Below are 27,956 nucleotides of genomic sequence, written 5' to 3' on the forward strand. Positions count from 1 at the left end.
AAAAACATAGACTTCGTTACTCCCAGCTTCATCAAATCAACATTCCCTGTGTGAATCCCTCCAATGCCGCACGGTACTTTTGACTGTACTCTATAATAATCTGCTGCTGATACCAAGAATGTCTCGCGTTATGATCCGCCACAAGGTTGTGCGCCAGTTCGTGGCAGTACGTGCAGAACCAGCTGTCGAGAGCCGTCAACTTCCCCTCCTTAGTGTGGCAGGCATCGGCGTGAAGGGCGATGAACCATGCCAAATTGAAGAACAAACTGCCGTTGAGATTGAAAGCGACAGTATTCGACTTCTTGTCGAGGAAAATGTTGACGGCGGCCGGGTTGACCGTGAAGAGCGAGGTCAGCCCGAAGATCAGGGGTAGGAAGGCTTGGAGATGTCCCTGAAGCTCTGCGGGGGCTGCGGTTTCGTCGCGGCCGTAGTAGACATCGACGTGACGACCAGAAAAGGGGACAGAAAATGCCTTGTGCAAGTTTTCCCATTGCTCGCCTGTGCAGTAGCCGCCGCGGTCCAGCTCTGTAGCGTCTTGGTGGTGCTTGGTGTTGATGTTGTCCATGCCTGTTGGACGACACTCCTTGATCGCGTTTTGGATGTTGGACTTGGTGGCTTGGATATCACGGCTAATCTGAGGTCCGTCTGTGCCGCTAGACGTAGGAGCAGGGGTGTTCTTAAATCCAAGTTTCTTTGCCCAGTTGTTGATAAGACCTCCATCATCTTGCTGACGTCCGTGATTCGCCACTTCCATGCCAGTTTCTGGACTGTCGAATGCCCCGGGAATGCGGTTGCTCTTCTCCGGTGTTGCGGGTGGCACGTTTTCTCGCTCTTCCGTCTTGACAAGACCAGACTTGGCTTGCTCTGCCAGGCGCTGTTGCTCTTCCTCCTCTCGTTCTTGCTCTGCCTGTCTGGCTATGCGAGCTTCGTGCTCTTTCCTACGTAGAATGCGCTCTACATTGATACCCTTCTGTTGCAAGCGACGAAGCGGCTCAGTCAGGATACGCTCAAGAGCGATTGCGTCGTTTCGCTTTGGTCGCGATACCAAGAGCCTTACGAGTTCGCTAGACACCTCGTAGAGATCGTACTTTGGCGTAATGTTCAGCACATAGCCGACACTGCGAACTTTGATAATTACAGCCGACTTCCGTGACGACGTAGCGACATTGCGCTCTGTTAGAGAGTACCGAATGGAAATATCAGACACGCACTGAACGGTCAAGTTTGACCCGAGCCATTTAGCATCGTGTCTGACTGCCTTTGAAGAAGCATCGCGTTCATACTCGTGGAGGAAGAGACGCACACGCTCGAGAATGTCTCGTCGGAGATCCTGTGCCGGTGTCTGGTCACGCACCACAGTTCCGATACGTTGGTCGGTCTTGACAAGATCAGAAACCTTTTGCACACCAAAGCGAGCGTAAAACTCCTCCAAAAGCTCCTCCTGAGGTGCTGCAATGATAAAGTCACGGAATCTCGTCATGTAGTTGACATTGTCGATGATGACAATCTCGCTGGCTTTGTTCAACGACCATTCACGATGCACGTTATCCTCATCCAGATCGTCCATGTCTTCGTCACCTGCTTCGGCCTTCTTCGTATCTTCCTTGATATCACGGTATCCAAGGAGCAGCCTGGATGCTACAAGTGCCTTGACCAGCTCCTTGTCTTTCCACAGAGTCCCGGCGTGCTCTGCTAGCTTCCTGAGCAGATCGAGGTATTTATCTTGGCCAATGGTGTTGAGAAAGCGGGAGGGGTTCTTCGCGACCAAGTACGCCAAATCGTGTGTGGTGGGCTCGTGCTTTGCGCCGACTTTGAGCAAGAAGACCGTGGCTTCGGCACCATAATGAACGTAGTCAAGAATTCCGCGGTATTCTTGATCGCGCCCAACAAAGACATGCTCAGGTGCGTCGTAATGATGAATGCGCATCTCCGTCTTTCCAGTCTGATTCTTGGATCGATCTTCGAACCCACTGCAGGTAGGATCAAGGTAATACTTTCGAAATATTGGCACAATGTTCGCAGTTGCCAAATTTTGTATCAGCCCCTTGTACTGGTCCAGATCAGAACCTCGCGACGCCAAGTAAGCAAATTGCATTTCAGCATCTAGCTTGGTTTTGGGTGGGGTTTTGATGAGATACTGTACACAAGGGCCGATGCTTGGATCCCGATGCACTCCCAGTTTCTCGGCATGACTGCGAAGGTCACTTCTGAGTATTGGAAAACCTAGGCACGCTGCATGTTCGTTCGTGTAGCACTGGAACGGCCCGACCAGTGCTGGAAAAGGCGCTTGCTCAGTCGGCAGAATAGGAAGGGTGAGGGCAGCAAACTTGTTTGCCTCTGCACCGTAATTGTTCTTGTAGTAGTTTGCTAAGAAATAGTCCATGGCGCGTGTGTAGAGCTGCACGTCCTTTGCCTGGCCAGCACGGTGGAGTATGTTTGCGATAGTGATGGAGTCTGGCCACTGCCGTAGCCCAAGGTTTAGGAGAAGCAAGCCCTCTCGAGTACCTGACTTGAGTTCGAACGGCAGCTTGATCTGATTCAAGCCCAGCACGAGGATTGCTGGATCCGGAGCATATAGATCCGAAGCCTTGAACTGCTGGCCGGGTTTGACATTCGTACCTTCGCCCGGCAAAAACGCCGTCTCGCGTAATCTATCAAGATCTTTCTTTGGGATTTCATTGATGACGGATGCAAAATATCGAATGAGATCAACGTGGTTCCATGAAGGCCGCTCTGACTTTTCGCCCTGTTCTCCATCGCGACTGCGCATCCGGTCAAAAACCATGGGAAGGTCAATTGTTTTCCGCACCCCAAGTGAGATAAGGAATTTCTCCTTTGAACCAGCAAATGGCTTCACAGTCGGCAGGTCGTCAAAAAGCTTGACTGTCGGAAAGTATGACTCGGTCGGTCGGCGCATGCCCATCTTTGTAGGCATGATCTGGTGAGGTGTCAAGATCTTGATTACAGTGTCTCTGGATGTTCCATCGAGCTGTTCCCAGCATTTGGAAGTCAGTGTGAGTACTGATAGAGCAAGATTCTCATCAGTCGTGAATTGCTCTAGCTGTGGCTGGGTTGTCATGTGGCGCAACCACCGTACCATTGATAATTCTGTCCACCCAAACATTTGCAACTGCTTCATGGTCATCCCACGTGTGAAAGTGAATGGTATCGTGTCAGGAGGAAGCGGCAGGTGTGGACCAATACGGGCTGGGTTTACGAATGTGCTGATATCCCCCAACGCGAGAATTCTCCCAGAGTTCTTTTCAGGCTGAACGTCAATGTTGGCAACTGTGTTCTCGAAAAGACTTCTCGAGCCAGGTATATCGATTTCGCCGTTTTCCAGCTTTGATCCACACCATTTGAGAAACTCGCAAAGTTCTTCTTCATTTAGCGCGCGTGATTCCAAGCCTTGTCGAATATCCTGCATGGTGAGCTCGGTGATGAAACCGCGATTATGCAGGTTCAACATGAAGTCAAATGCAGCATTTGCTAGTTCCTGAGGAACCATGGGCACTTCTCCAAGGAAGCTGAGGGTTTCTGCAGGCATGCGTACTCTTTTGCTTGGCAGAACGCCCTTGGTCGACAGGATATCAATCGAACGTTCCTTTGAGCAGTTGTAGAAAGCTTCGTCAATCTTATCACCAAGAGCCGTAGAAGGATGTGATGATTTCGCGGTGTATTGACGAAATATGTAGGCTGTTCTGGTGACCAGTGCTTCCAAAGGCTCCTTGCCAAATTGGGCTTGCAAGGTTGCCATTTCATCTGCGTATGTGATACGGCATGCCAATCCAGCAACGCGCAAAAGCTCGATATTCCAGGTGGATATATATCTAGCGTTCATGTCCACATTCTCACGCTCTACCGTCGGGATGAGGGATGGCGCGGAGATATGAGCAAGATATCCTGTTGTTTGTGCTGTGGGAAATCCAATGAATATACGCCCCGACTTTGTTGGAAGAACCTCCGAAAAAATCTTGGTAGCAAGCGAAGCAGAGCTTCCTGAGCCTGTTGTTAGGGTAGCTGAAGGATCCTGGTAAGGAGATGTCAAGAGAGCAATCTTCGTGGTCTTGGGCGGAGACTTTTTCGTTGCTCTTTCAATCTCTGCCGCAAAATTTCGTGATACTTTGGTAGCTGCCACTACTGTGCATACTTGCAAGAAGATTGTTCCCTTTGAGTCCCCGGCTATTTCTTCACTTTCACTCGGCTTCTCAATTGCAGGCTTAACGGTCTTGGTGGCTGCTGGCGGTGGGGCCGAAAACTTGGAAAAGAAACTTCGCAAGGTTGAGCCTGCGTTGCGCACCTCCTGTTGTACAAGGTCGGCTGCTTTCTTGGGCGGCAGTTGAGCAGTCGCAATCACGTTCATCCAAGCAGCATCGAGTTGGGAGTGCTGTCGTGTGACATCAGTTACCTTCATCAGCCCTCCTTCGGTCTCAGTCTTCAAACCCTGTGGTACGCGAACAATTTCAGGGGAAGAGATCTTCTTCGTGAAGGAAGCAACCACATAATCGTCGACATGGAGTTCAATGCTTTCAAGGCCTACAAACGTAAGACTGGTTGCTAGGAACTGACATAGAGTGGGTAAGTTTGGGAGCTTTGACGGATTATACGAAGGAGAAGCCGGGTTTGCCTGCCGGTATTCGAGCATGAAGATGGTGTCTCTTGTAGTATGTTCCGGGGGTACAGGCGCGGCCTTGGTAGACAGCATGTTGCCTTTCCAGTAAAAGGCCATTGTTCTATCGCCAGAGATGACAAACGGCTCATCACAATCTGCGAAGACACTATAGAAACCAACACCAAAAGCACCAATCTTTGTCTCGTCAGGGTTGCCGTCAGCGATACTCTTTAAACGACTCCAATCAGCAACAGTGAATGGCTGGCCGTTGTTACTGACGACAAGCCGCTTGAGCGTATGGTGCTGGATGATGTGCTTCAGCAAAACAGGGTCCGCAGCGCCCTGAGGGGTAGGTACAGTCAGAGAGGGGTCAGTCTCAAATTTGATGATGACCTGATCTGCTTTCGCGTCTGCGGCATTCTGAATCAACTCTCGTAGTGTCGTATGCTCGCTTGAGTAACGTGCCAGAACTTTGTCGATCAAGGCACGTGTATTGACCGTGACCTCGCTGTCGAAACCATCCGCCATGGTTTGGTTGCGCAACCGCGCAAAATCTATCGCAGCCATCTTTACCCTCTCTTTCTTGAATGGACTGGAAAGAATCCCGGGGGTCTACGAGACCATGCAAGGTGGATATGGACTGAAAACGAAGCCGGGCTGATTTGCCAGGCAGCACAGTAAGACAAGGCTAGGTGGCAGTGGCGAAGACACAGCTTGACCCAGAATATGAAGGAACCGTAGTGTGACAAAGTGAAAGAAATCCCGGATATTTCTACGCTATGCAAGGGGTATTAAATAATATGGGAGACGCAGCAACGCGGCCCCGTGAAGGAGGAAAAGATGTCGGTGAGATGTCTCATCCGCTCTGTCTCTTGATGTTGCAGACACTTGTGCAGGGACCAGTTCTGAAAGTGGCTTAGCGTTGTTAGAGCCACCGCCACGGGGTCAAAGCTTGGAGATCGCCAACCATGCCACCGTTCGGACATTCAACGCACCATGCAAGCGTCTGCCATCACGGCCTCACCTCTTGACCAACAGCATCGTTATTGACCAGAAGGTCTAAAAATTTCAGATGTTGAGATGGCAGCCGACCCTCTGTCCCCGATCGCGCCTGCGCGCATTAGGGCCCTACTTCTCCCCGTGGGCCGTATCAGGCGCTCACGATTCCTAGCTTTTGTCGACCTCTTGCAGCAGGAATCGCTGGTTCGCCTGGGCGACATAAGTCCTGATCCTCGGCCTGATCGCAGTATGCGCCCTGGCGGTCCGTATTAGCTACCCTGTTTGCTGATCTTGGCAACGAATAGATATGTTTTCCCCTCTGGCATGGCCGGACGGAACCCTACTGTATGACTTGTCGACATCTATGCCTTCGGCTTCTTACCTCTCATTGTCTCCATTTGAGCAGTTCAGGGAGCCGCTGCTTGTGATCGGGTTAGGAGATGCATCCGAATATGCATGGCTACGTCCGTCACGTGGAACAGACCAAAGTTCAGCAGAGACATTTGAAGATCCTCCAGCTGAAGATGAAAGCACCAATTCTGTTCTTTTTGGAATCGATGATCTTAGAGAGCAGTTTCCCAGGGCATATTTGCATCGCCTTATGATGTTCGATTCTCCATCTCAGTCTCGACATCCGCGGTTACCTCCAGAAGCACTTTTGGTTCCCCCGAAATCCCATCTCAAGACGACGACGCTGAAGACTTTGATGTGCGATCTCACTGCAACTCTACTAGCGGAGATGACAACATTGGCCAAGTCTATCCAAGCTCTTCCTACCTTGACCTCCCCGGCGTCTCAAAATGGCATGGCAGAGGCCACGCCTAATTGGGCTGCATCGGAATCCATGTCACAGTTTTCCAGAAGAAATTCGCAAGTACCAAGCACAAGTAGACCCGTAACACCTGTAGGAAATGTTCAGAGAGATATGCACCGCGCATCCATGCCCATACTTCCTTCAAGCTCTGGAAGCTCAGTGTCAGGAGAAGACCAGCGGCCTACTTCAGTGAGCACCCAGGACTCAAGAACCCCTGCCACCACATTTGATGAAATTTCTGGAGTAGGGTCAACTAGTAGCCTTCCACAAAACACAGGCAGCCCTACAAAATCTGCAGCAGCAACAAAGGCTGATCGTGTTTCAATCCATGGATTTGGCTCCGGGGGCGTAAGTGAGAGAGCACGAAATAAGGGGCGTGGTCGCATCAGCATTGTGGTTGGCACATTGTACATGTGCGCTGGGCAATGGGTTGAGGCCATACGAGAACTCACGGAAGGCGCAACAAGAGCACGCACTCTAAGCGACCATTTATGGCATGCAAAGGCTCTGGAAAACATCATGGTTTGTATGCTGCTATTTGCGTGGTCAGGCATGGACTTTCAGGTCAGTACGGCCTCCGATTGTGTTATCGCGCAAGTGCGCTGACCTGAAAAGATACCTCAAATATGTTACCCAGGATCTGATAAATCCAACGGTGTCAAATCACCCCATCACACGCCAACTAACAGCGGCGCGGAGGTTTCGGCGTCGGCAAAGCAGCAAAATCATGATAACTCGCTCGATGCCCTTAGTTCGCTGCTTCCTGATCTGATACACATGATCCTAAACCTGTATACGCGGGCGGCTAATTTTGCGGGCGAGTCACTACCACCGCTTGCATTCTCGGAATGCGTTATACGATTCTCAAAATTATTGGCCGCTATCAACTTATCCGCGGGGTATCTGGATGACGATTCGTTACGCCACCTTGTGCAAAACGTCCCCTACAAACCAAAGTCAAGATCCGTCGTTGCCAGAATGAGCGTACACCCTACGCGAAACGATATTGCTTCGATGCTTTTTCGTGCGCTACCAGGTCCTGTCGAAACATGCGGCATGAATTCCACAGAGCGGGTGGTGATACTAGCTGGAATCGCGTCTGTTTTGTCATCGCTAGGGCTTCAGCGGAAAAAAGCCATCGTAATGAAGGAATTTATCACATCCCTTATACCTGGTCTAATACAGGCCCGAAAGGTGGGAGCAGCCGAAATGGGAGTTCATCCGGCTGCTGGTCTCGCTGCCCTCAACATTGCAAGTAGCAGTGGCCCAGGTGCTGCCGCCCTCAATGTAGGAGAAGGAGAAGTTGAGAATGGGATTGAAGAATTTCTGGGCTTAATAGGCCGGATATACGGGATTCCCAACTCGAAAGGAGCTATACCCGACATGGCTGTGTCTGTTCAAAGAGCGGACAGTGAAGAGGGTACATCAAACAGTGTTGCAAGCCAACGTGAAGTTGACGCCATTCTTGCTGTGTCGTCCATGCGATCTTTTGGAAGCCTCAGTCTAAAACTAGAAGTTCTCCGAACATGTCTGAGCTTTTGTGAAGCCCTGCCAGACTTTAACGGCGTTCTTCATTTTACCGCCCTGTTGCTGAGAATAGCAGGGCCTGGAACGGCTCCGAAGCCAAATAGCACCGATGTGTACGTGTCTCTCCCACGGGAGGAGCAAGTACGCTTATACTCGAACATCTCGAGAACTGTCACTGCAGCAAAGAAGCTTGGTTTTGCGCATGTGGAAACAGAGTACTGGGATGATTTCCTTGTCCGAGGACTGTTCATTCTAGACGAAAGCGAAGCCCTCAAGCTGACACAACGCCAAGGGGAGGAGATAAAGTCCAAAGCCAAAGGGAAAGACGGTCTTTTTCTTCACAACGCTTGGGCTGAGCAGCCTCACACAGTTGACGCAAATACTACCCTAGTTGCCAACGAGGAGTATCGCTTCGTCATTGCCTTGCAGAATCCCTACGACTTTGAGCTCGGAGTTGAGTCGTTGAGATTTGCTGCCGAAGGTGTCGAGTTCGTGGGAGCGGAAGAACACTTCCTACTTGGTCCATACCGGACACAGAAGTTCCAGATAACAGGAAAAGCACTTTCAGCCGGTGAAATGAAGATAATCGGCTGTTATGTAAAACTTATTGGATGTCGAGAACGGCTGTTTCCTATTTTTCCCGAGCCATGGAAACCCAAGAGAGAGCCCAAGATGAAGCGACTGGGACTCAAAGCTTGTCTCGGAACCCCGACCTCAAGGCCTTCGTCTACCATTGCTTCTTCTATTGATTGTAGAGCAATTTCTCAACCCAAGCCAGAAATGCTTACATTTTCTGTCATACCAGATCAACCCATCCTCGCAATAACTAACGTGTCCCTTCCCCAAGCAGCAGTCATGGTACTAGAGGGTGAGAGGAAGCGATTTAAGGTTACTGTCAAGAATTTGTCTCCGAAGACTGCTGTGGACTTTGTCCACATCTCCTTTCAAGATACAGCAATGGCCGCGATCCACGCAGCCACATCGAACAAAGACCTCCCGCCTGCTGAGCTACATGAGCTCGAAGTTCAGCTTGCACATTACCCATCACTGCAATGGTGCAAAGATGAAGATGAAGAGTCTCTATGTATCAAGCCAGGTGCGGAGATGGACTTTACGATTGAGGTCGTTGGCCGTACCCGACTAACGGACGCGACCATTCAAATCGACTATGCCAACATTGGAAAGCGAAGATCCGAGATTGAAGAACATGTCTTTACTCGTCGGGTCTCTGCTCACATATCTATTACTGTGAATGCAAGTGTACAGCTCCAGCGCCCGGACATTGTGCCTTTATCAGGCGACGTTGGCTGGTCCCAAGATTTTGCACTAGCCCCAGCAGATAAGTCTGAGCCTTCACCACCTGCAGCTTCTGGCAACGCCGACACCCATCTCCGCTCATTCATAAGCTATAAACAGAGCCAAGGAAACGACGACGAATACTGCATGCTTCTCCTGGACCTACGAAACTCATGGCCAAACCCACTAACCCTCACACTTGAAGCACGGCGTCCCACCACAAACGATTCACAGGATGACTCAACCGACCCCTGGAAAGACGCCTTCTCCGTCACTGAAATAATCCAACCCGGCCACGTCAGCCGCATCGTCCTTATCCTTCCCAAGATCCACCTGCGCGCCCCTCACGCCGCAGTCCCCTCGCTCAACCCCGCCAACCAACGCCAATTCGTCGTCAGCACCAGCAAAATCTCGCCCGAGACCGAGCGCGCAAGCAGAGAAGCCTTCTGGTACCGCCAGCAACTCCTCACCATGATCCGCGGCACCTGGACCGAAACTGGCAACGGCCGCCACGGCGCCCTCGAACTCCGTGGTATCCGGCTTTCTCAACGTATGGTCGACGCTATCAAACTAGATGATCTGGCGATTTCCATGACACTAGTTGCAGACCATGAAGACGAAGAAGAGGAACCGATCAAGCAACTAGGCCATTCCCGCTTCTCAGTTCCAATCGACACATTCGTTACCCTACGGACTACACTTCGGAATCGGAGTCCTCACCCCATTTCACCTTTGCTGCGTTTACAACCGCATCTCGCATCCCTCCCGCATGCCCTCGCGCTTGATCTCGACAAGCGGCTTTCGTGGTCGGGCGCGCTGCAACGCCGACTTGCGCTTCTACCGCCGGGTGGGAGCACAACGTGTGAGATTGGGCTTGTGGCGCTGTGTAGCGGGGCGTATGAAGTGGGTGGGTTGGTCGAGGAAGTAGAGGTGTTGGGAGCTGAGGATGGGAAAGAGGGCGAGGGGAAGAAGAGGGGGGAGATGGAGATGGAGAGGTTGTTGCAGGGGGATATACTCGGAGAGCGCAAGTTGAGGAGTTGGGGGGTGAGGGAGCCGTGTGGGATTGTTGCTACAAGGCGTTCTGGTGAGTAGAGAAGTGTGTATGAATGTAACACAGCGAGAAATATATCATTGTTTTCCCCAATGGACATCACTCGAGTCCTTGTACTTTCTTCTTTCTTCAATCCCCGTATCTGGGAATCCGTTCTTGATTTCACTTCTACAAGAAAGAAAGAGAAAGACCGACAATAAAAAAAACAAGGAGAGTCCATGAACTCAGAAAGATAAAAAGGACGCCTGTAAATGCAACAAACATTCCACCTTGGGGACATCGTCACCGCCTGTTGCAGGTACCTAGACGTTTTCTAGGTCGTGTAGGAAAAAAAGAAAAAAAAGGGGAGAAACGGGTGGGCAAACCAGCCGTTTCCAAAAGTACACGGAAGGGTTTAAGAAAAAAAAGAAGAAACAAGGCCGAGTTATCGTAACCTTAATCTCTGATATATCCCCTCCATAAGAGAACTAATCATAATAATACATATTCCGACATTTCCAATCACTCAATCCCGAATCCAAGGAAAGTTGCCAAATCTCAATTATTAGTCAAGGTAGGCGCCCTCCTGAGCTTGTAATCAGGTAAATGGTCAAAGTCGTCGGTTTCAGGGTTATACCGCCAGGCCTTGAACTCGACACCATAGGGTTTCGGTTCGAGCTGGTATAGCATACCGAGAGGACAGTCGAGGTCGGCTACATCTTCGCGCTTCAGGCCCTGGAAGTAAGCTAACAGCACACGAGCGACACTGCGATGCGTAATCAACAAGCAGTGGTCCGTCATGCGCTCCAGTTCGACAATGACAGGGCGAATGCGGTTTATGACGTCGAGGTAGCCTTCGCCACCTGGGCCGGGATAACGATACGCAAGCTTGTCACGTCGCCGTCGGAAGTATTCATCAGCGTACTTGGTGCGAATCTCTTCGTATGTAAGACCCTCCATGATGCCTGCGTTGAGCTCATCCAGCATGCGCATCTGCTTGACCTCGAAATCCTCATCGCAAAAGTATTGCCCAGTCTGAATTGAACGCTTTAACATCGAAGTCCAGACACAAAAGTTGTGCGTCTCGAGTTCATGGCTGTAGTATGGGTTCGGGGGAGTGGTGTCACCCGGGACTGGCGGAAAGTGCGAGTTGGCCTTCTTGTTTGCTTGCCGAACTGCCCACTCCTTTCGCTGAGCAGCAATGAAGCGCGTCATGGCCTTTGCATACTTTTCTCCGTTCGGGCTAAGATCGGAGTCACCACCAATCTTGCCAGCAACGTTGTCCGTCGACTCGCCGTGCCTTGTTATCCAAATCATGCGTGGCGCGAGGTTGAAGTTGAGGAGATAGTAGACAGCCTGGCCAGCAAGGAAACCCCTAATCTGATGTGAAATCATCTTCCGGCCTACGTCTACCATCTTGACATAGGGCATGTTGTTGTCTTCCTCGTAGTCGCCAATTGGAACGTAGTTTTTCTCGTAGATGGCTACACGCTTCTTGAAGTCTGCGAGAGCAGCAACGGGGTCCTTATCCGCGTAGTCCGGTCCCGACAGCTTCAAGCGCATATTCGACTCTAGCAGATTCTGGTCGCGGCATACACTTTCGACGAACAAAACGTTGAGCTCTGGTCCTGCGCGCGCACGGATCCGCTCCATAATCTGTTTTCGGCGTGCAAGAGTGCTGTTGGTTGCATCAAATATGCCTACTGATCCACTGCCCTTTAGGATGTAATCCAGCAGATCATCCAATGTTTCCATGGCGCATTGTTCTCGCAGCGCAGCCGCACGCTGGTTTTGCGGGTCGAAAAAGTCGGCCGACTGGTCCATTGTTTCATTCTCATTGGTGTCCTGCTCATTGTTGGGCGTAGGCGCTTTCGGGCCTGGAGATGTGACCTGGACCCGGGGTGGTGGAAGCGCTGTATTATCGTCGTCGTCCGCGATGGCGGTGCTACCCCGGCGTGGGTCCGGCACGTTCTGTGGGTCAATGGCCCCATCGTGCGCGGGGTCGCCGTTGATAAGGATTTTTGCGGCAATCTGCGGCAAGGTGTCCTGGTGCTCCTCAATGGCGCGCTTGACATTGGATGAGATGCGCTCAAGGTTCGCCTGGGATAAGCGGAAGCCGCTGTGACTGGCCGCCACTCGCCGCTTCTCTCCCACGTTGAAAATCTTGGTGTCGTGTTGTAGCCAATTCAGGTAGCGGGCCATTTTCTTTGTGATGTAAGACTTACCCCGCGCGGGCAGTCCCACCATGACAATGACTAGCTTGGAGCCGACATCGCGCTGTGCAATCTTGCCGTCGGGAGAGACTTTGGATTTTGTCAAGCCGGGGATGTCGAGCGTCGTCGGGCGTAACCGGGGGGTGCCCGCAGCGGAGCTGTTGCGTGTGAGAGTGCTGTTACGGTCAGCGAAGTATGAGGTAGTCTGCACCGGAGCCTCTCCATACTCTCGCGGACTTCCCGGGACCGATGGCAACGGGGTGTCGCTCAAGGCAACGCCCACGCCATTGTTCCCAGAGAGATGTCCATTTTGGTGGTGCTGCTGGACGGGATTGGGAACCGCCTTCAAGTGGCCATCTTGGTTTGCGCGCTCCTTGAGCGCCTGCACATTCTTTGCGGGCGCAACTGCGGGAAACTTGGGTTCGGCCGACACGGGGCGGGGTGTCAGATCGTTGTCAATGGTGGTGTCTGGCTGCTGTGCGTTGTCGAGGGGCAGAGTGAGTTTGCCCATTACAGATCGGGCAAAGGTAGAATGGGAGCTGAAGCGGCGGCGTGGCGGAGAAAAAGGTGGTGAAGAAGAGGCGGAAGTGCGGCGGGGATGGGAATGGTGCTTGTGACGAGCAAGCTCGGTGACCATCGGCGTCCGAAGAGCATCCATGCCTGGCGTCATGCCAAGGCGACGAAGCTGTTATTGTGCGCTGCTGTGTCAAGCTAGAGTGAGAGTAGCCTCGCCACTGCGCTAAGGCCAGTCGCTGGCTGGGGGATGAGTCGCAGCAGTGGAGAAGGGAGTGGGTTGAGGTTGGGGAAATATACGTAGTGGTTGCACACAGGCTTTGTGCAACCACGGACACTCTGGTCAGGTCTTTCTTGTCGCGCGCGTTGTGCAAAGGTAACAAGCGGGCAGGGACAGCTGACTTTATCAGCAGGACCGGAGGCCGATACATATATCCATACGTGTGAATTAAATATGACCGTTCGGAGTCGGACTTTCTGGCTGGTGCTCACCACCATCCACGGTTCCCCGCCAGACCACGTTGCTGAATGGAGCAACGGTCGAGTTTGCGGGAACGCGCAGGAACAGGCTGGCTATTGCATGACGTACGGTCCTATGGAATCTCTTTTTTCCCTTCTTCTTCTTCTTCTTTTCTTTATCTTCTCTCCCCCATACAAGAGAGATTAGGATAAAGGGCAGGCAATCGGTGCACGCGTCCCTTCCCAAGCCACAACGCACCCCGCCTGACGTCGGTGCTGCTGCTGCTGCTGCTTACACCCAGACCCCCACGCTCCGAATCCCGATACCGATGAACAAACGACGACAGGATAGCATTTGCAATTCGATTATAACTGATGGCGACCAGCCTACGTGGGTTCCATTTGGAATTTGGGTTTGCACGAGTATCTGTCCAACGTCAATCCAAGCATTAGGCACATAGCCTGTCGCCCAACAATGCCCCGAACGTGCACACATGGTGAATCCCTTGGCATCCAATATGCATGCATACGTATATAGGTACACGATAGGCACTTCCCCAGATTTCCTGACGTAGTCCTGTGGAGCTTCCGAGATTGATGTCCTTTTTGGTATAGCGTCGTGCTATGATTGATGCGTTTGTTCAGAGCAGGACAGAAGTACGGTACTCTAGTAACAGAACAGCCCAACCTCACTTGGCAAGCTTGAGTGTGAGAACCAGTAGACATATATATGCAGAAATGCTCAGTGCTGTCAAGGCAACGACAACGTTTCCGCTGGTGCGAAACTTCTTGTGGCATAGACCGTCGGCACCGACTTCGGAGAAGAACTGTTTGTTTCCTGTCGACTATCAGCACCCAAAGTGTATAGGCACATGCACGGTTTCGTCACAACACTCACCTTGTTGGCGACGGAACAGGCTGGTGAAGAGGATACCGACTCCATAGACTGCAAACAGCGCGCCAATCGAGTAGAACTCAGCGGTGAAGATCTTGAGCACAACGAGTGCAAACGAGAACTGGCCGATTGCCGTGCGCATATAGGCGCCCTCAAACGTGCGCTGGGCCGCCCGAATCTCAACCAGTTCATCGCTTGTCAGTACAACGGAGCGGGCGCGATGCAGATGCAGCCGGTATCTGTCTGCTGCGTGACGGCTCTGGTCCACGGTCAGTCACGGCGGTTTGGCAGTCGGCCTGTTTGTCCTCACTTCGAACATGGCGGGTGACGCAGAGCACACAGCACAGAGAATATGGATATGACCGCTCGTAGTGTTCGTCCACGGTGAGGGCAGAGAGCAAGCCTTTGGTGATGGGTGACGTAGCGGGGTTCTGGGCCTGTTCACCGAGGTTACGCTGCGCGGCGCGTCCTGTTAGACTTCCCGACGAGACGCGTTACCACGTCGTTGGTTGACTAGAACGAAGATTTCTGTCGGTCTTTGATGACTCTCGCCAGAGAAGCTTGTTTGCAATGCAGGTGTTTCTTTTTGCGTGTTGTATCCGGCAGACTGGGTAGCGGCTTGTGATGGAGTGCCCACCACCTGTGAAGCAACTGCTGCTGCTGCTGCAGGGTCCCCGCAGTCCTGGGCTTGTCACTCCCGCAACTGGCAGACACAGCAGTGTGCCGGCCTGCCAGTCGCTATACTTCGTGCCCACAAAAGCGCACTCTGCAATTCACTGCGACACTGAGATAGCGCTGCATGCTCCGTCTGGCCGGGTTATCTCTTATCCGGCGCGTCGCTGCTCTCTCTGCTCACGCCAGCGCATGGTAACCCTCCCCTCTCGCCCACGCCACGGCCTCGATATACATGGCCGTTTGCTATTACAATCGTAAGCTAATCTTGGTATCTTAGGGATACCGAAGCCTGTCACTACGGTCTCGCGAGCTCCGTGCGCACAGTTAAGACCCCGACACTGCCCTGCCCTCTCCAGCGCCTGTATTCCACTTGGGAAGATTACCCCGATACCATACTCACAGAGGAGGGATCAATGGCAGGCAACCAGTCTGCCACATCAGCGACATCGAGTGCGAAACGTAGAAGCGGCCCCCTCAAATTCTACGCCGTCAAAGCTGGGAGAGTGCCAGGCGTCTACCAGAACTGGGAGGACGTGCGCCAGCAGACCGAAGGCTTCAATAACCACGAGGGTGTGTAGCGTCAATTCACGTGCCAGGCTTGTACTGATGCTTAGTTAGTGCAGTCATTCTCCTCATATACCGACGCAGAAGCATTCGTCAAAGGGACCCTCGTCAAGCGACCCAAGCCCCCGAAACCAAAGTTTTACGGAGTAGCAGTCGGACGCGTGCCCGGTGTCTACATAGATTGGCCAACTGTAGAGTCGCATACAAAAGGATTCAAAGGTGCAAAGCATCAAGGATTTGCCACACGCGAAGAAGCCCAGGCTTTTGTCGATCGAGCTAGAAAAGGTTCCAGTGCGCCCATAAGCTTACAGGGTCACTTATCTGCCGCCTCATCCGTACCGGTGGGCAAGATGGAACCGAGTGCTGAACATGCGTCCAAGCGACAGAAACGGGAGCACGCGCCGTCTGCAACAACTTTGACCAACGGAGATCATAAGACCGAACCGGGCATGGGGCCTCTTCCGCCTGGCGCAGTAGATGGCTTCGACCCGACGATAAAACTAGATGAGACTGCGGGCAACATCAGAGCAAAGACTGCAAACGAACTCACTGCAACCAAAAAACACCCAACGGGAAACTTCAAGGGCCCCTTGGTAGTACATACAGACGGAGGCTCTAGAGGAAATGGCAAAGTAGGCGCTAGAGCAGGCGTGGGTGTCTACTTTGGCCCCAGAGATCCCAGGTTCGTGTGTAGTGGTGCCATGCAATAAGCAACATCTGACCGTGACTGCAGGAACGTTGGAGAACCTCTAAGGGGAGAACGACAAACCAACCAGCGAGCTGAGCTTGTCGCTATAGCCCGGGCACTCGACCATGTGCCAATTGACCGTGATGTCGAGATTCGGACAGATTCATACTACTCTATCCGTTGTCTGCGCGAGTGGTTCCAGAACTGGGAGACCAAGGGCTGGAGAAACGCAGCTGGCAAGAGCGTGGAGAATAAGGAACTCATCCAACCAATACTTGCGAGGATACGAGAGCGTCTGACATGCAAGGGCAAGACAACATTCGTCTGGGTCAAAGGACACAGCACTGATATAGGTAACATCGCAGCCGACGCCTTGGCAAATGAGGGCATGGACAAATGGACTCCGGAACTGACTTCAGGAACTCCGTTTGACATGTCGGAAACACTCAGAACAAAGTACACTTTACCATCACTCACCAAGCCCAAGCAAGAAGACGACGACGAGTTTGGGGAGGATCCATTTAAGGATTATTTTGACGGCTTAGAAGCGGAGAGGATGGCGAATGAATTGGTAGAGGATGCGGATTCCAGAGCTTCTACGCATTAGTGGGTCGATGCAGAAGAGTATTGAGGGAAAGATGGGTGGACCACGTGAACCTGGGTTGAGAATATGAAATGTCGTTTTCTCAAACAACCAGTTACGCAGATTGCTATATGCTGTGGCAACGGGAATCCAGAGCTTAAAGTAGGCTATGATACATGATAATTGTAAAAAAAAAACAGAACAAATACAACCAAGATTACTGGTGTATGTGCCAGTCTCTCATCTTCTGTTCAAGCCAAAAAGCCTTTTAGACTCAGGACAGGATTCTGGCGCCACGGACAAAACCCTGATATCGAATGCTGTCCCAAAACTGTCATCAAAGGCTCTGAGCACCTAGTCAACGGCAACTAATCGCATTCCCTTCTGCGCACATGTAATATGTTTCTAGCACATGCATAAGCACTCTAAGTACTCTGCACCAATCACGAGAAAGATTCATAATGCAATGTTCCACCGACACACCGCCTGGTATCGTCGTAATTGCATTACATTGTCAAACTTCCCAGAGTCGTCGCAAAACATTGTCGGCCGCAAATCAGACCATGCTTGCAACCATTGCGTTATCACCGCGTAAGCACCGAGTACCAATCTCTGAGCATATCCTCACTACCGTGACCCTTCGCTAGTGAGAACCAAGTCAGCAATCTTCTACATTGAGCTATGCCCAGATGAGACGCTGATTGCAGCGTATCTTTTCACATTCCAAATACCTCGAACGTTGATGGCAGCTTGCACGCTCCAGCACTACACCATTGCCTATGTGAGCGTCTGGACACATTTGAAGTGACTATACAACTCTATCACTTTATATCAAATAGCTCGAACTCGAATATACGACGTCCTCGCTCATCGATACGCCAATGGACGTCCCCCTAGTGCCTTGGTAGTAAGCAATGCCGCCCGCCCCACTCGATGCATGCAAGCATACCCCGTACAACGAATCGAGCGTTCATGTAACATATATTGTATTACATATCTATCCCATCTCACTCGTTCCTGCAGAACCCTCACCCAAGTTCCTTCTCAGAATTACCATAACCCTCTCTTTACCCACACACGAAAACCCACACCCCCTCACCCCAAACTGCGCAACCCGTTTCACCCCACACCGCTCGGTGCCCGCGACCATCCAACCCAGCATACCACGACCAACCCACCACATCCACCGGATCCCGCATGTCACGACCTTGGTTCAAAAAAGCCAATCTGAAATAACCCCGCAAAAAAAAAGAGAGATCCACATACAAAAAAAATGCTCCATCTCCTCCGCCCACAAAGCTATGCCTTCCTCCCACGCCTCCACCACCACCGTCACCGCCACCAATCCACACCAACACCCCCCATCACCCCACCGCCCCAAATGTCCCTCTTAGCCAAAACCCTCACTTACGTCCTCGCCTGCATAACACTCTCCAGCCTCCTCATAGCCCTCTCTTCCCTCTCATCTTTCTACACCACACTCTTCACTTGCACCGCACCGCAGCAACTCCACATGCTCTTCCACGCGAGCGTCGTCGGCGCCACGGTCCTCATGGCGACGCTGGTCGCTGATGATGTCGCTGCCAAGTTGCTGGGACTGCACGGGGTACGGTATCGCAGCGGAGCGGCGGCGGATGCGGTGTTGATGTGCTTGTTTTGGGTGAATGTGGGGGTTGGGGGAGGGGCTTGGGGGCTGTTGGTTGTGAAGGGGTGGGCTGAGAGGGGGATTTTGAATTCGATTATCGGGGTTTGAAGACGACTTTTTTTTAATCATGATGAGGATTTGGGATATTTTGGGCGAAGGCTTTCGAGGAGATGGGGGGCATCATGTGGAGTCTGGGGTATTAGGGAAGAAGAGATGGATGTGGGCACATGAGTGATTGGCACCATGACCTTCTCGTCCCCGTCGAGTTGGCTTAATGCATCGGTAGGGGATGCAGATCCGGCTTGAAAGACTTTGGAAGCTACGCATTTGATAATGGCATTTGCGGGTTCGGCCTAAGCAGAGCTATTGTTGGTCTTTTTAAACTGCAGTCTAGCCATTTTACGCAAAACATGTCAGCCGAAAGAATAGCTCGGAATGAAGCTATATATGATTGCTTTACCCAGACACGATGAAGACGATATGTCAAAAAAAATCACATGTATTTCAGTTCAAGGTAAAATGAATGTGATGTTTCTCTAAACCAGTGCTAGCAAAAGTTTATCTTCATCGTACCTTGCAGATTAAGTGCAGCGTACATCCTCGTTCCGACCCGAAAAAATTCCCCGCACCGCACCCCACTCTGCTCCACTCCACCGCATAACAAAAAAAAGCAAAAAGAAACTGATAAATTCATTGCCAGCAGCCGGAATTGAACGCTATGAGGGTGGTACAAAGTGAGTGCAGAGCCGAGAAGAGATGGGATGAAGGAAGATCAGATTTAATTATGACTAGGTAGCTTACGACAAAGCACTACTTAAAAGCTCCTGACCTATAGACCAATATCATGGCTGCGATGAATAACAATGCTAGTAGGCACTCCTGATAGACGGATGATATCGTGAAAGAGGGCAGCGTGAGTTCATGTTTCTTAGGAAGATTAGATTCGACTGGGTTGAGTGCGACTGGGTTGACTGGGTTTAGAGAAGCAGACTCTCGTAACAAGAGAAAATGGTTTTTAACGGCTTCCTCATAGGCAAGGGTAGGTGTGGGCAACATGAGCTTGAATCTACAAGCTTTTGAGCCTACGGTGATTGTGGTTGAAGGGGTAGTTATGCGGAATGGAGAATTTGATGTAGTAAGTAGAATAATAGACGCCGCTGACGAGAGGTGTATGCGTTCCGAACTGGTATTGTTGAGGTATAGAGCATGGTCATTGGAGTCAAAATAAAGGGCGAAATGATGCTTAGCAATCCCATCCAGATGTGGTAACTGGTAATCACTGGCTCGTGAGGCACCGAATGTAAAGGAGCGGCGTCCTGCGATAGCATTGAAGGATAGTCTAATAATGCGGTGTCTGATAGCTGGTGTGACATCAATATCATCGTGACCGATGATATACGGAAGGTTTCGCCGAACTGTTGTCGTAGCGGCTGCAGTTTTTGATAGCGGGATAAGAAGAGCGAATGCTTGCCCAAGAGGACACGCTGAAGCCATGTTGACGATGAAGAAGTGCTAGAGCAAGTTTATATAGCGTACCAAAACATATGTCGCAAACAAAGGACAAAGTTTAATAGCTCAAAAAAGAATAAGAGGTCTCAGACAAAGTTTCTTTAGCTCTATCTACCTCTATGAAACCCTTTTAGTCGCGTTCAGGTGAAGTGCGCGCTAAACGGATACCTACTCGAGAAGGCGCCACTGACGGGCTCGTACCAATTGCTATGCCGACCTCTGGGTGTGCAGGGCGCGGGAGCAAGTCTAAAAGATTACCTGAAGTCAGACTGGCTGGGCTATGGCAAACGTTGAGGACAGCCTCATATAGGCTTTCAAGGGAGCTATGACTGAATCTTTTGAATCGGAGTACTTGCGGGTTCGTTGACTGCTTATCCCACAGATAAGAGGCCTGGGCCAATCTCAGCTCTGCATCTGGGCCTTTTCTCCGGCGTGGTGGCGGACCGATTATTGGTGCCATGTCGGCCACACTGCCAAAGTAAAGTGGGTTTGTCCGTAGCATGATGAATGACGTGTGAGGTGTCATAAAAAGCGGATAACGGGCATCCGAAGCGGCTTGAATGCAATACACGGGGGTTGGATGCGGCGGAGGGTTGACTTGAAAGTCACAGGCGAGATATCGTAATCGATGGGGGCTTTGGAAGTAGGTGTCCTGTCCACGCTTGCTCCAAGTGAATCGCATGAAGATGAGGGACGGTATGCTCGCTCTTAATACTAGTTAGCGGCGGCTTCAAAAAGACTATGGTGTACGACAATACCCAATGCTATCAGACAGAGGTCCACGGCTCTCAGGGTCATAAGTCTGTCTACTCCAGCTATTGCGCGTAGGTAAAAAGAAGAAGAACCCCTGTCCGCGCGAAACAGCGATATCATTAAGCGCCATTGCATCAATCTCATTGGGTGGGAGCCAGCGGTCGTTTGTTGAGTCGTGGGTTTTATCGTATAGCTTTTGCGCTAGGTAGTCAGAGAGGGAATCATGTAGAAAGAGGCTTTGGTTGGCAGGGAAATCGCGAAGTTTTGGCGTGGGCTTTGAGCGTGGGGTAGGGCGGCCCTTGCGTTTAGGGGGTTCTGATTCCTCCATAGATAACAGTATCCGAACGAAAATGTATGCAAGAGAGTAGATAAAGGGTAGAAGATTGAAGATGGTGCTAAAGAAAGAGGGGATCTGTCACGTAGGACAAAGGATCTGTGCGCTCACCACCAAGCTACCTGGGCGTGGCGATTGTTTGTCTACCGCCTCGCACCTCTCATCACTACATCCAGGCCATTCATAACCAAGTCATGGCCGAGAATGACGAAGTTTCCCTGATGAAGCTATATCAAGACTTGATTAGTAGTCCACCAGGTGCTACTTGGAGTACAAAGCTTCAGAACTACTGCGAGATCTTCTGGACTAGAGTTGAGCGCGAACCGATCCCTCCTCCCGATCTTGTCGACGAGTTTATCAAGCTACTACGAAATGATGACAATCTCCTCCTTGCTCGACTAGTCATCCCGGATCTTCGAATAGCCATCGAGCCCCCTGACAACCCCATTAAACTCAAGATCCTCGGCCACATCGACCCGAATCGCTCGTCAATCCGGCTACTCGGTGCCCGTACTCAGCAGTACGACACCGAAGAACACACCCATTTTCTTGAAGAACGGCAGCTGCTACTAGAGGCAGAGCTGTATCGGGCGAGTCTCTTACTATACGGCCACAGCAATATAAACGAAGCGCAGAAAAAGAGGCTGCAGGAGTGGCTTGCAGCCTATCCAGCCGAGTCAACGGTTGATCTTCCTTCGTTGAGGTAGTAGCCCACCGCTGCGCTCCAGCGAGGATTGGCAAGAAGGAAAGATGCGATTGGCGGGAAAAGTGGATGTGCACACAAGAAGGGATAGGAAAGTTTTCTATTTGTACAAGACGGTATATTCGTTAAATTCACAAACTGATCCTTACTCATCTTCTTCGTCGGGTGATTCAATATATTCCACCTGATTGACGCTCATTTGCAAGTGTTGTTCGATGAGGCTCTGGTGAAGCTCGACTAGTGTGCTTTGATAATCGCCCGGTGAGCGTCCTATGTTGGACCTGCTTGGATGCATAAAAGCATTAGTCCCAGTGAACTGATCAAGCAGGAGCCATAAATTTCCCCATGAATCATCATTCTCGAAGAGAAGTGGCCCACGCGCGCCAATCGCGTAATCTGCAGGATTAAGGTCCGTATGAAGGAGTTCAGCAAGTAGAGGAACGCGTCTATCGAAATCACCTTCATGGTGATTCAAGGTGTCATTCAAGTCGAAAACAGCTCGTTGCGAACTAGTGGGGCTGATATCATTAGTTGGCACAACTAGAACTGGACTGTTAAGACGACGTCCCTCTAATCCTAATACGTCAAAAATAAGCAAGCGATTCTGTTGGCATGAATTAACTCGACGGAAGTTGGCGGTCGAGAGGCTTGGTCCACGAGATGTCTGTTCTTTGGTACCCGTAAAGGTGTGGAATGGAACAGTTGGTGTCAGTGGAGGCAGTTCAGTGATTGTGCAAGGTGGGTGACCGTGAGTACGGAAAGCATATTGCTCCTGTTCTGTCCATCGATATCGACAATACGCAAAATCCCCCATACTATGGCCGCGTGAGAGAACAATAAGGAGTCCAGAAAGATGAGACGCGCATTGAGCCATGAGGTTGTAGAATATCTTGCCATGGAACCATGACAAATCGCGCGAGCTATTGGGGGATGACCGAGGTACTGGCATCGGCATCGTGTCATCGCGACCTGACGGTCGAGCAGGACGGTGACCAGATTTTCGTGGTTGCGGGTTGGATTGAATGATGTTGTAGACACGCTCAACCCATCTACCAGTTGTATCTTGTTCGATCCAGTATTTCTCCCAAGCGGGGTTGCCAAAGTCACCCTCCGTAGCTTTTGTCTCGTAAAACTCGTCGGGAAGTTCGTGCTCTGGGAGGAAAAAGAACTGGCGCCACGACCTTTTTGCGAAGTCCGTGTAGTCAAACTGATAGAAGAGGAAGTCGAACCTGTATATAACAAATGTAAGCACAGGTCTCCTTGAAGAAGAGAGACGTATACCGATCATGGTGGGTAAAGTAATAATTGATATTATCTTTATCCCTGTTGCGGGCAATTGACACCTTGGTAAGTGGACTCGCTGGAGACCGGTAACGCCCATCAATTTTGTGTTGCACGAATACTTGGCGGTGGGTAGTATGCGCTCCAGTACTAGGAACGAGTAGCTTGAAATCTGCCAAGCGAGGCTGGTGCTCAACGAAACCTAGATGCATTGGTATCGCGTTCTTAGCACGCCTGTTTGCATTCCGGATACATCTCCAAATTTCTATAATGCTGAGAAATGATGTGAAATGCTGGGAATCTTCTCTTGGCATCATACCATCATTCCCGTGCTCAAGGTATGGCGTCCAACCAGTAAACCGAACACGCGTCCAGGGGTTGACATAGTCGCCAGAGCCACGTGCACAGTGGCATATGTTCTGAAGAGCTTCCGGAAGTAAGGCGATGGGCATCCGATATGGGGAGTTGCACGGACTCAGGGCACCATATGCTGATGGTGGGAGGGGCGACTTGCGAGAAAAATTGACAGCGACATCGCGGCCTCTTTCGTTTTCAGGGCATTCATTTCCACCAAAGCGGTTGGGGATGAGCTCTACGTAGCCTGGATTGGCAGCACAGACGCAGATGTAGAAGGATACTCGTGCGCGCTGTGACATAGTGGTGATGTATACTTGATCCCCAGCTTTGTGAGATACCTTACTCTTGACATCAAATAACACCAGAATTCGAGAGCGGAACTGGGTAGAGCCGCCTTTCATCCGCACATCTTCGTTGAGCTGCCAAAAGCGTTCGGTGAAGTTGCCTGGTGGAGGTGTGACGCCCTCTGTGGCATAGAGAGCGCCATCTGCAAGAGCAAACTCGGCGGAGCGAATAACAAGTGGACAGTTAAGTAGAGAAGAAAAAATATCGGCTTCGAAATTTGCACCGCGCCGTGCTGTGATAAAAGCATGTAGCCTTGCAAGCGGGGTTTGGCTGTATGAAGCCATCTTTAGTTTGAAGGGATGCTATTCAACCGAACCGGTCATTTGCAGGCGTAGCCTAGCAATTAGTTCAGATTTGCTGTAATATTCAGCGTGGTGGTTGATGGAATGAACGTGTGCAACGGATCCAACAAGTACTTGCGTCTTGATATTCTTGTGGTTGCAGTGTTTAGGGGCCAAAGGTAATATAAAATGCGACAATCAGTTAGATTATTGAATTGACACGGCTACAAACAGTGTGTGCCTACCCAGGGTCCGGTTAATGTTGTGATACCGTATGCAATGCTGACAAGTGTTCTAAGCACGTTCAGTATTTCCGCCGCCTGGGACAGACATGCCTACAGTGGAGTAGATTTTCCTAGCTCTAAGCAAGATTCTTATCCCAGACATAAAGGAATATACAGCGAACCAATGACCTCTAACGTAGCTCTACAGAACTGACTGACCATTGCCTCATACTCTCGCACTGTCGCAAGCCTCCGAGCTTCTTGCCACGTACAAACAACCACTCGTATTCGCTGCAACTCAAACTGGAACTTTTTCCACTTCATACCCTGGTTATCAATAACTATTTGCAGTGTGCCAATGGATGCGATCGCTTCTGCGAGTTCTGTAATACGGCTTTTGTATGCTTCAATCTGTTGTTCTGGCCGTTGAAGAATTGGCGATGCTTTTCTAGGATTAGTAGCTTCCGAAACGTATGCAGAGCTGGAAGAAATTTGGTCCTTGTGATGCTGACGAGTGGCATTAAGGGCACGGTTGGTATCCACCTTTGCATCATCTAGCAACCTGATCGTGAGATTAACCCTTCTTTCTAACTCATCGAAGGCATTAAGTAAGAACAAGAGCGCATCTGTTCTCCGTCGACGTGGGCTGGCTTTCTGAACGGATCGAAAGGCGTTCGAGTAAATGTAAAAGGCAGACTGGTACTCTGCCTCAGCCGCGAGTGCAGTCGAAGTGTTCGCGGTTCGAACCATATCCACAACGTCTAGTTCAAGAACGCGTAAACGAATATCAGTGACAAGTTTGGTGTAAGTATCCAGGTGATTTGTCTTCCATCCATCGGGAAATATAGGCAGCCCGGGTTGCCAGTCTAAATGCAACGGCCAAGATTGCATAAAGGTCAAGATCAGAGTCCCCGTTACGAGGAGAGCGACAAGGATATTTTTGCGACGAGCGAATGAAGCATAAAATCCCTGTCTTTGAACAGGAACATTTTGGAGATTGGCGGCAGCGGACAGGATGAGTTTTCGTGGCTGGGAAATTTCGGCTTGTACGGGATACCGAAAAACAGGACGATCCGCAGCTAACGGAGCAGCCCGGATAGAGGCATACTCAGGTGAACCGGGCTCATTCTTCACCTCCAGATTGCTACTAAGAGTGTGCCGCTGCGGCTGTAGCTGTTGGTAATAACGAGGAGGCCCATCGCCAAAAGTTTTCGCGCTCACGTTGGTATGACAATGGGATACAGGGAGTGGCAGTTTTGAAGTATCCAGACCGCCCTCTAATGCTTCCGCGACTTGTAATCTTCGTCGTATCTCGTCCGGGTGGGGCGCAGGCATTGTGCAACACCAAAGCGGTGAAAACTGAAGGCGTTATGAAACCAGAGAACAACTCAGAAATCAAGGTATGTTTAATTACACGAAAAGAGATCTGTTTTTATCGATAATTCGACCATGCAATATGAATATAGATACAAGACGTCAAAGATCTGCTATTTTAGCATCTGCTTGAGACAATTTGTCAGGACCTATTTCAACCCCCCCCCCCCCCCCTAACTTGCGACACCGAGCAGAGACATGGCGCAGAACAGCAAAGCACAATGGGTGCCCTCTCCCGTGCGGCCCGGATGGATAGACACAGAACCGGAACCCCTTGCAGAGACACTCCAAGCAGAAGCGACAAAGCTCAGAAACAAACTCCAGGCGCTTGAGACAAGACACCAACTTCTTTGCAACATCCTAGTGGATTTTGTGAAAGATGCAGAAATTTATGGCCTAAATGATGCCTCAGGCTTGCCTCTTGTTCAAAATCCAGAGGAGATTGATTCATTGAAGAGTCTGCAGAGATGGATATCCCAATGGAGGGATGCGATTGCTGTCTTTATCGATGCACCGCGTGGCGACAACCACGTCCCAGAAACCGAGAGCACTGCCCCGACCCCCTTCGAGTTTCCCAGCTCCACCTAAGGTACACCCAACGAAATCCTGGGCATTTGCATAAACAGAGACAATTTTGACACGTGTAAGTCGCCACATACGCTGTAAGTGGGTCAGCAACTAACGCACACATGTCGCGATTCTAGTTCAGCCACGGCAAACTGCAATCGCTATTGATGCTGTGAGCATCATAGAAGAGAGCATAACACGTATGAAAACAAACATCCTAGAAGAGGTCCCAGTATCAGGGTAGTAGTCTCTGAATAGTTGTTGTACTTCAATTGATTCATAGCATCCATAGTGATTTTTTGGTGCATCTATAACTGCAGTTCAGTGGATTACAGGGGGTTTCAGGATGGCTTCTTCACAATACGTCAATTGCTTTGTTCAACGGATGGCTGCGTACGGCGCGAAAACTACAGGAGGGTGGCGAAATCCCTTGTATCCTTAGCTGTGTTCCGTATTTGAAGACAATTCTCAGCTTGGAGTTACATGTACTGCGGATCACACTCTCTCTTTCATTTTCAGTATCCATCCTCTCGTATCCAACACCCCATCTCTATCCTTCTCCAGCCTAATCCAACTTTGTACGATTCACATAAACTCCATTAGGTCCCGACACAATGGCGCGTACTATCACAATCGCTGTCTTCACAACAGCAGCCTTCCTTGTTCTTACACTCGCCCTGGGTTGCACCTTGAACAACATCATACCCTACCTAGATGAGACGCTCGACATGTCTGAGTCGACAATGGCGTGGTTCGACTACTTTCCCGCGACGGATATCTGTGGAGTCGATACTATGGCTATGATGTGGCCTACGACGGTGTTTAGCCTGGCAAGTGCTTTCATCGATTCCTCCTGCAAGCACAACTAGGCTCATTATACATCAGAGATCTATTAGCTTGCCCAATTCCGCAAACGCACTATCCGCTTCCCTCCTCGAGAAAACTCCTGCCATCATGTCAAGTATGGCAGGGTTTGTGCGCCAAGTCTGTTCGATTATGATTGCAAGCTTCGAGATTGGTCAACATATATTCGATACAGCGATTGCGCTACGGGCCCATCTACACCTTCTCTGCGAACCTCCAGTTGCCGATTCCCTATTTGCTACATTGATATTGGTGGCCACTTCCGCTATACTTCCATTGCTACAATCCCTCTTCTGGATGATAGGCTACCCTATCATGAAGATAGCTGTTCTTTTTGCGCTTGTCGCACGGAAGATATTCGTAAGTTTAAAGTAGGCGATTGTAACACAATGATATAACTAACATGAATGATAGGGTATGTTTCGCTGCATATTATGCCATCTCGCTAACATATGATACTTAGGTGGAAGAGCATCATTCTTATTTTTCGCCGCCTATATTGTACTCGCTAGCATAGTTGTATACTTTTGGGGTTCTTTGACCGGATGATTTGTCTACTCTTCCCCATCCTAGTCTCTTCTTCGAAAGATCTACCCTCCATCAACACATGTGGCAAAAAAGAGATCCATCTTGTATTAGTCACGATTTCCCCTCTCTTCCCTTCCCTTCCCTTCCCTTCCTTTGCCACTATCATTGCCTCTTCCGAGATTTTCAACACCTCAAAACGCCTCAACATAGATAAATTAGAACTCTATCAATGTAATTTTCTTTCTATTTTGATATCATCTGAATATTACTCGATATAAGTTCTATTAGAATATAAGAATGGAATGTGAAACAGGATATTGTAG

At 50.5% G+C, this 27,956-nt stretch overlaps 12 protein-coding genes across 12 annotated transcripts; 5 read left to right on the forward strand and 7 right to left on the reverse strand.

Moving 5' to 3' along the window:
• Positions 1-31: 31 nt before the first annotated feature.
• On the reverse strand, positions 32-5,140 carry COCVIDRAFT_27821 (hypothetical protein; the record flags this gene model as incomplete). The annotated part of the gene is made up of 1 exon (XM_014699718.1): positions 32-5,140. One exon carries the CDS (start codon positions 5,138-5,140, stop codon positions 32-34), a length of 5,109 nt encoding a protein of 1,702 aa, XP_014555204.1.
• A 552-nt stretch (positions 5,141-5,692) lies between these two features.
• Positions 5,693-10,340, forward strand: COCVIDRAFT_102852 (hypothetical protein; the record flags this gene model as incomplete). The annotated part of the gene is made up of 3 exons (XM_014699719.1): positions 5,693-5,858; positions 5,917-6,989; positions 7,041-10,340. The coding sequence occupies 3 exons, from the start codon at positions 5,693-5,695 to the stop codon at positions 10,338-10,340; spliced, it is 4,539 nt and encodes a 1,512-aa protein (XP_014555205.1).
• Positions 10,341-10,836: 496 nt separating this feature from the next.
• On the reverse strand, positions 10,837-13,161 carry COCVIDRAFT_17187 (hypothetical protein; the record flags this gene model as incomplete). The annotated part of the gene is made up of 1 exon (XM_014699691.1): positions 10,837-13,161. The coding sequence occupies one exon, from the start codon at positions 13,159-13,161 to the stop codon at positions 10,837-10,839; it is 2,325 nt and encodes a 774-aa protein (XP_014555177.1).
• A 991-nt stretch (positions 13,162-14,152) lies between these two features.
• Positions 14,153-14,677, reverse strand: COCVIDRAFT_27824 (hypothetical protein; the record flags this gene model as incomplete). Its single annotated transcript, XM_014699720.1, has 3 exons — positions 14,153-14,301; positions 14,362-14,617; positions 14,669-14,677. 3 exons carry the CDS (start codon positions 14,675-14,677, stop codon positions 14,153-14,155), a joined length of 414 nt encoding a protein of 137 aa, XP_014555206.1.
• Positions 14,678-17,782: 3,105 nt separating this feature from the next.
• COCVIDRAFT_38992 (hypothetical protein) lies at positions 17,783-18,621 on the forward strand (the record flags this gene model as incomplete). Its single annotated transcript, XM_014699721.1, has 2 exons — positions 17,783-18,004; positions 18,121-18,621. 2 exons carry the CDS (start codon positions 17,783-17,785, stop codon positions 18,619-18,621), a joined length of 723 nt encoding a protein of 240 aa, XP_014555207.1.
• Positions 18,622-19,323: 702 nt separating this feature from the next.
• Positions 19,324-20,704, reverse strand: COCVIDRAFT_17190 (hypothetical protein; the record flags this gene model as incomplete). The annotated part of the gene is made up of 2 exons (XM_014699692.1): positions 19,324-20,025; positions 20,195-20,704. The coding sequence occupies 2 exons, from the start codon at positions 20,702-20,704 to the stop codon at positions 19,324-19,326; spliced, it is 1,212 nt and encodes a 403-aa protein (XP_014555178.1).
• Positions 20,705-21,303: 599 nt separating this feature from the next.
• Positions 21,304-21,816, forward strand: COCVIDRAFT_103029 (hypothetical protein; the record flags this gene model as incomplete). Its single annotated transcript, XM_014699722.1, has 1 exon — positions 21,304-21,816. The coding sequence occupies one exon, from the start codon at positions 21,304-21,306 to the stop codon at positions 21,814-21,816; it is 513 nt and encodes a 170-aa protein (XP_014555208.1).
• Positions 21,817-21,957: 141 nt separating this feature from the next.
• Positions 21,958-24,079, reverse strand: COCVIDRAFT_102878 (hypothetical protein; the record flags this gene model as incomplete). Its single annotated transcript, XM_014699723.1, has 2 exons — positions 21,958-23,041; positions 23,094-24,079. The coding sequence occupies 2 exons, from the start codon at positions 24,077-24,079 to the stop codon at positions 21,958-21,960; spliced, it is 2,070 nt and encodes a 689-aa protein (XP_014555209.1).
• Positions 24,080-24,138: 59 nt separating this feature from the next.
• COCVIDRAFT_103008 (hypothetical protein) lies at positions 24,139-24,288 on the reverse strand (the record flags this gene model as incomplete). The annotated part of the gene is made up of 1 exon (XM_014699724.1): positions 24,139-24,288. A coding segment is annotated over one exon (150 nt), but the record flags the coding sequence as incomplete, so codon positions are not given.
• Positions 24,289-24,450: 162 nt separating this feature from the next.
• COCVIDRAFT_27829 (hypothetical protein) lies at positions 24,451-25,635 on the reverse strand (the record flags this gene model as incomplete). The annotated part of the gene is made up of 1 exon (XM_014699725.1): positions 24,451-25,635. One exon carries the CDS (start codon positions 25,633-25,635, stop codon positions 24,451-24,453), a length of 1,185 nt encoding a protein of 394 aa, XP_014555211.1.
• A 237-nt stretch (positions 25,636-25,872) lies between these two features.
• COCVIDRAFT_17192 (hypothetical protein) lies at positions 25,873-26,262 on the forward strand (the record flags this gene model as incomplete). The annotated part of the gene is made up of 1 exon (XM_014699693.1): positions 25,873-26,262. One exon carries the CDS (start codon positions 25,873-25,875, stop codon positions 26,260-26,262), a length of 390 nt encoding a protein of 129 aa, XP_014555179.1.
• Positions 26,263-26,855: 593 nt separating this feature from the next.
• Positions 26,856-27,654, forward strand: COCVIDRAFT_17193 (hypothetical protein; the record flags this gene model as incomplete). The annotated part of the gene is made up of 4 exons (XM_014699694.1): positions 26,856-27,059; positions 27,127-27,465; position 27,520; positions 27,569-27,654. 4 exons carry the CDS (start codon positions 26,856-26,858, stop codon positions 27,652-27,654), a joined length of 630 nt encoding a protein of 209 aa, XP_014555180.1.
• Between the last annotated feature and the right edge of the window lie 302 nt (positions 27,655-27,956).

The sequence above is a fragment of the Bipolaris victoriae genome, assembly GCF_000527765.1.
Source record: "Bipolaris victoriae FI3 unplaced genomic scaffold scaffold_58, whole genome shotgun sequence".
Lineage (NCBI taxonomy): Eukaryota > Fungi > Ascomycota > Dothideomycetes > Pleosporales > Pleosporaceae > Bipolaris > Bipolaris victoriae.